The sequence below is a fragment of the Saccopteryx bilineata genome, chromosome 2 (assembly GCF_036850765.1).
Source record: "Saccopteryx bilineata isolate mSacBil1 chromosome 2, mSacBil1_pri_phased_curated, whole genome shotgun sequence".
Classification (NCBI taxonomy): Eukaryota; Metazoa; Chordata; class Mammalia; order Chiroptera; family Emballonuridae; genus Saccopteryx; species Saccopteryx bilineata.
In genome coordinates, this window is record NC_089491.1 from 100,056,042 (window position 1) to 100,062,515 (window position 6,474).

Here is a 6,474-nt window from a genome sequence, read left to right on the forward strand (position 1 = left end):
AAAGTGTTTATAAGATTCACAATAGGTGAATCTTGCTAAAAAAAAATACAAGCAACCCAGAGGCGGGAGTGGGGGTGGGGGAGTTTGCAGAGCGCTGAAAGCACTGCCTGAGCGGACCCCAGCGGCAGGCGTGGGGTTCAGGTGGTGGCAGGTCAGTCCGCGTCCGTGTTCGTGATGGCGCTGGGTGTGCGCACTGGGCGGCGATGGATGCACGTGCTCGGCCACTTCTAGGAGAAGTCTTCCCAGGACAGTTAGGCCCTGATGTCGTCAGCCTTGGGGGAGAAGACTTAGAGTTTCAGAGGAATAGGAGTGTACCCCGATAACATGACGCAGGTGCCCAGAGTCATAAAGCATCTGGAGCCAAGGCACAATCTCAGGTATGTGCGCCTTGCAAGCAGCGCCACAAAGACATACAGAGAGCTGCTTTCGCGGCACCCCTGCTCGAACACCCCACCCCACCCCCGGGCACCTGCACCCAGGCTGGGCCAGCTACCTGGCACACAAGGCCGTGCAGCGGCGATCACCACAGTTCTGGGTGCAGGAGCTCAATGCCGAGCGCCACCCACCTGGGACACACACGGTGGAGAACGAGGTGGATCTGGGCTGCCCCGCGGGCATGACCCTCAAGCAGGGGACCTTGGGCTGCCAGTGCCAGGACTGTCTGCTTTGGGCACCACTGGAGGCTGCTGGCCTGGCCTGGCTGCACATGTTTGTCATAATGACAAGGGCCAGGCACAGCTGCGAGCTGGGCTGCCACCTGCAGATGCAACTTGCTCTGAATTCCAGAAACCCTCTCTCCCTGTCCCAGCGTCATTGGTGGGTTGCACTTACACCCCCCTGCCCATCTTGAGAAGTAATTTGTCAGCACTAACAGTTTCTGCAGTTGGGGTTCATGGCCTATCCAGGAGGTCAGAAAGGGTGAGACCAGCACCAGCATAGAAAGATGTTTATGCACCTGCTTCTGCCTGGAGCTTGAGGGGCCTATTAAAAACCCTCTCCCTACTGACCCAAGTATGCAGAGGCCACCTCAGGGCGCGGTGACATCAGAGCTCAGACTTCCCAAACCACTTGGGGAAGAAAGGGAGCTGCCGGGCTGGGGACTGGTTATGCTCACATGGAGGCTGTGTCTCCATGAAGAAGATGTGCACATGCCACTGGAAGGAGAGCAGATGGCCTTGGCCCACTGGTCAATGAAAGGACGGCAGTCCAGACTCTCCAAGCCCTTTAGTTGGACTGGCATGGAGCTCTGCCTTTCAGGTGCATCGAAGGAGAAGGTGCTATGGAGCCCTGTTGGCGTGTGATGACTGACGGGACTACACAGCACAGGAACCCAGGCCTAGGTAGGCTGTAGACAGCACTTAGGACAGAAATGTGCATTGACGGGGTGGTGATGAAATGCCAGGCACCAAGCGAATCACCTTGTCCATGTGGGTTGTCTGAGGGAAGCCTTGAAACCTGGGGAGGTGGATCCTAGACAGGGGCCCTTGTGCTGTCTCAGAAGTTTACTGCCCACAGATCTACAGGAGATGAAGGCTTTGTTGGTGCCTCACACCTTGCTTCTTCTGTGAGGTCTTCTCCAAGATGCCTGCTCTGACTACTTGTGCTCAGAGTTCCCCCTGTGAGACCGTGAGCCCTGCCAGCTGATCTGTGTGGCTGTCTGTGTGCCAGTGACTCCTGTGCTGAGATCAGCTCATGGTGTGATTCAGTGACCATGAAGTCTGCAAATACTGACAGTGTTCTTCAAATAGAGAGAACCCTGTTGATTGCTCTCAGGTGTAAGTGCACGTTTACGATGTGGAATTGGACACACAGATCATCTGAGGCAATGTACGAGATGTGTGTGCGCTGACTGATGGGAACGTGGCTTCTGTGCACAACACTCATTGTAGTTTTGCTCAGCTTATTGAACCTTGAATTGCTAGTGAGGGAGAACACATTTCGATGTCACAGCAAAGAGCTATTCTTTTTTTTTTAAATTTTTTTACTTTATTCATTTTTTAGAGAGGAGAGAGACAGAGGAGAGAGAGACAGAGAGAGAGAAGGGGGGAGGAGCTGGAAGCATCAACTCCCATATGTGCCTTGACCAGGCAAGCCCAGGGTTTCGAACCGGCGACCTCAGCATTTCCAGGTCGACGCTTTATCCACTGCGCCACCACAGGTCAGGCCAAAGAGCTATTCTTGATGTACGTTTGTCTTATCCTGTCAACATTAATTCAAAAAACTAAATTGTATTCGTTCAGTTCAATCCTTTTAAAATCGTCACTATAAACAGGAGATTTCACTCTTTGTAAAGGATTTCCAGTATAAAGTTTTCCTAACTTGGCCCCAGTTTGTTCTGATCATTGGAGTTCTCTGCATAAGCTACACTGCAAAACAAAGTACAATTCAATAGAGTTCCAGACAACAGTCATATATATTCCACCGTTTTGCAATTCTGTCACAATGAAAGGGAATAAGGTAAACAGATATTTAAAAATCTGTAAATCATGCAGAAGAGGAGCACGTTTCTCATTGAAATAAAAAGGCCAAAGAGCCTATCCTCAGCTTGGCTCTCTAAGAGAAAGTGCAGTGACAAGTTTGTCCTGACAGATATTATGCGAAATGCAACCAAGGACAAGCTTGGCAGCTCTCTGAGATGGATATTAGCAAGGCAAGGACAAGGAGTTGCTTTTCAGCAGCAAGAAATACGTATGTCCTGTCACCAGAGTGCAGCCTTTGGAAAGTGCTTATGGCCCCTGTGCTCCCACCAGCACAGGCTCAGAGGCAGGAGTGCTGTGCTAGTCCCCGCTGCTTCTCCAGAGCATGAGAAAGGCAGAGGGAGGGGACACCAGACAACAGGACTTGGCCAGCCTGTCTCCATCCCAGCTTCATGAGGGTGCAGGAGGGTCATGGGGCAGGTGTCACCTGTTCCCAGCAAGAGAGCCAGGACAAGTGCCTTCCCACCTCTGGACTCAAGGCCAGGACCACCCGCAAAGCCCCCTCCCCACCCTGTGTCCCTTCCTGGAGACTGAGAGTATTTCATCATCTGGAAATCCCTCCCCTACAGCCCACAAGTTCAAGGCAGAGAGAAGGTAGAAAGGAGAGGTCGGGCTGAGCCAGATCCTGGTGGGATCTTGTAGTTTTGTTCATCTCCATGACTCCCAAATGCTCTCGTTTGCAATAATGATCAATTATGGAAACAAGGTGTGGGAGGAAAGCGGGTGAGGGTGGGCACTCCTTACTGTGGTCACTCTCCCCATGGCCCCGTTCCTTCTGGAAGACAAAGCAGGCGCTCGTGAAGAGTGGACCCTGATCACTTCTCTTTCCCCTGCAGGCACAGACAGAGGCCACCAGCTCTCATGAGCAAGAACTTTTATTCATGGAAACTATGAAATTTGTGGTAGGAGAAGACATTAGAAAATAGAAGGTGTGCTACCAGGAGAAGCACGTTCCTGCCTGTTAAGCTCCTGTGTTGTTTTGGAGAAAATACTCTTACCGGAGGAGGCGTGAAAAGCACACCCTGTTTGACCAGAGGACGGATAGCATGTCGCATAACGATGTAGGTGGAATGAGACCTCTGCTACCTTCAGCCCATGTTGGGAGGGTCTACCTGGGCACCCTGGCTTTGTGGGTGAGAAGGCCCACTTGCTGATCCTGTCTCTGGTCGACCCACTCTTGTTAGGAATATTTTTGTGGCCATTGGGCATGACTTGGTGAGTATAGGCCATATCTTCCATCACTCTTCTCTGCTGTTCAGAAGAGAGAGCCTTGTGGTAAGAGGAAAACCCACCTACTGGGGCCTGGAACTGTGTTTGTGCTGATGTGACTCTTTGGCATGAAGTTCTTGGTGAAGTCCTAATTTCTCCACCAGGATCTGTCTGACAGCTGTCACCACGGCCTGGCCTTCTTTGTGTTCTCCTGGGCTGGGTCTCTTATCATCCTCCCTCTTATGAGGGGGAAGAGACATCTTGCTTTGGCTCTCACATGGGCATTTAGCTTTTGATACCCTGGGCACCTGCTGCCCCTGACTGCTGTGTGCATTCCATATGAGGTCATGTGGTACTTGGGCAGCTGGCGCATCCACACTGGAACTCTCCCTCGGGGACCTGGTCAGTGAACTGTGAGCAGCCAAGATGTCTGCAGCAAGAAGCACATCAGTTTGAGGGTCTTGGAGGAGCATGCTGGTGCCAGAGTTTGTGAAGAGCAAGCCGGTGGCATAATCTTGCAGGAGGACTTCAGTGTGATTGTCTGGAAGGACCACGCCCGTGGCCTAGCCTTGAAGCTGGTTCTCTGACTCTGCCTTCCCTTGGGGCTCCATCTTAGGGGAAATCATTGTTTTCCGGTATAGCTCTTCTGCGTCTCGGGCCACTGACTTTGTAGGTGGTGAGGATCTTTCACGGGGCCCTGGACACTCTGATCCCCTCATACTCATATTTAAGGTTCTGTGAGAAGCCAGCACACCGTGACCCACAGTGACTTCCCAAGGAGGGGCCTCCTCAGCCTGCACTTCCTCCCTGGCTTCGTTAGTCCCTGACAATTGGGACCCTAAGTTCCCTTCCAGTACTGATGCCCTATGGCAGGGGTCTCCTGAATTCTGTGCCTTTCTTCCTTCCTGCGGCTCATTTTTAGCTACTGCTGAGCTTGGCTTTGATCCCCGACTCCTTTCCTCAACCTCCACGACAGCCCCAGTCTGCTGGGTTTTCCCATGAGGCCGAGTGTGAGGGACTGAGAAGGTGGCCTGTTCTGCTGTCCAGTCAGAAGGGCCTCTGAGGGCCCGTGGCCATAACCAGAAGGTGTCCCTCCCATGGCTTTCTGGATTTCCTCAACCTCAGGTGAGGTGGTGGGGAGGGGCCCTGCGCCTGTGAGAAATGACTCAGTGGTTATCACCTTCTCTTTTGATAAGGGCTGAGGAGGTTTTTCCAAGACCTTGGTGAAGTTGGATTTTGAGTGGACCCCAGACACACAGACATCTGGAGGGGAGGAATGAGATGGTGGAAGGGTCAGATATTGAGCCTCACGTTGCTTGAGCTTTAGGGGACCAATGGCCTGGAAAGGAAGACCCCAGTTACGTCCCACCCGAAACCTTATAATATGTGATTCCAGAACCTGTCTAACAGGTGGATCGAGGAAGGAAAGCTCACAGGAGGTGTTCACGTAGTGTCCCCGACTCTTCAAAGATGCTTCAGTTTCCCTGTGAGTGTGGAGAATGGGAAAAGTATGACTGGCAGTAAGCCAGGGTCGGCGCACCCTCACAGGGATCAAACCCTGTGTCATCTGTTCTAACTTCCTGCCCAAATGGGCCTGTAAGAGTGCTTCTAGAAGTTTCTTATTTGGGTCTCTGTGTAAGCAAGTTCCTGGTCACTCTTTGGAGGCTTCCCGTGACGCTCTGACTTGTTGTAGTTCATTTCAGAAACTCCACTGCAAAGTTGGCTGGGTCTCTGGTGGGACCTTCAGGGTCATCCCACACATAGCCATAGACCCCTGCTGAGGTCTTGCCCTGGTTGGTTCTTCATGTAAGACCTTCTCTGGATACTGGGCTCCATCTTCTGTGAGTCCTGTGCCCGACTCACCCCTGGGAACTGGCCCTGAGCCTGCATCAGTTTTAGAGACACCTGGACCGGAATTCCGGGCCATCCTGCTGTTTGTTCTTGAAGATACCTCTTCTGAAGATGTTGCTTGTGATGATGAGGGCTGTTCCACTCTCTGTGAGGAATGGACACTGACCTATGGCAATGGAAGCCCGCTACCCTGGGGAAGGTTGGTAGTGGGGTGTCTAAAGCCTCCCTGAGTTGTTCCGGTGACAGAGCGTGATGCCTTCACCCTGTATGCAGTTGTTTCTTCAGTGAGGGTAGTTCCAGATGCTGATTTTTATATCGGGACAAGGATACCTGTGCTTTATTCTGGGGTGTAGGTCCAAGATACCACTCAGAAGTCCTCATCTGGGACACTAGACAGAAGGTGGTCGGATTGGAGGGGAGGATATGAGATGGGTCTGGGTCTGGATCTGAGCTGGAGGTGGGGGTTGGGACTGCGTCAAGTGTCCATTCAAAGGTTGTGGTTGGGCCTCAGGGGGCGGCAAGGCTGGGGCCTGGGAAAGACCTGAAGATGTTCCAGGCTGACCTGGAACCAGAACTGGAACATTTTTACAGAGCCCATTGAATGCCTTTGAAATAGGCTCTAGGAAAAAAGAGCCTTTGGACGCCCAGTATGTAGCTTCCAGGGACTCGCTGTGCAGAGAGGGGAGGCCACAGAAAAGCTGGCTCCATCTCTGCTGTAGATGGTCGCCCAGGAACTTGAGATGTGAGGACTGCCAGAGCACCGGGCACCGGCTCTTGTTTGCCCTTTGTGCTCCAGAAGGGCAGGGAGGTTGTGGTGTCCTGCTCAGCACCAGCGATTTCCACGTCCCCAAAAGTTCAGGTGGCTGTCCACGCTTTTACGATTTTGAAAATAGCCCCTTCTTTTCTTTCTCCTCCACAGCTTCAGTTGTGTCTTGGT

The 6,474-nt window shown here is 52.3% G+C and overlaps 1 protein-coding gene across 1 annotated transcript in view; it reads left to right on the forward strand.

Moving 5' to 3' along the window:
• The first annotated feature begins 379 nt into the window (after window positions 1–379).
• LOC136322280 (contactin-associated protein-like 3) overlaps window positions 380–6,474 on the forward strand; it is a 68,302-nt gene continuing 62,207 nt past the window's right edge. The window contains exons 1-3 of the mRNA XM_066254373.1: window positions 380–816; window positions 5,097–5,206; window positions 5,634–5,740. Coding sequence (XP_066110470.1) covers window positions 380–816; window positions 5,097–5,206; window positions 5,634–5,740 — 654 coding nt within the window. The remainder of the gene's footprint in view (window positions 817–5,096; window positions 5,207–5,633; window positions 5,741–6,474) is intronic.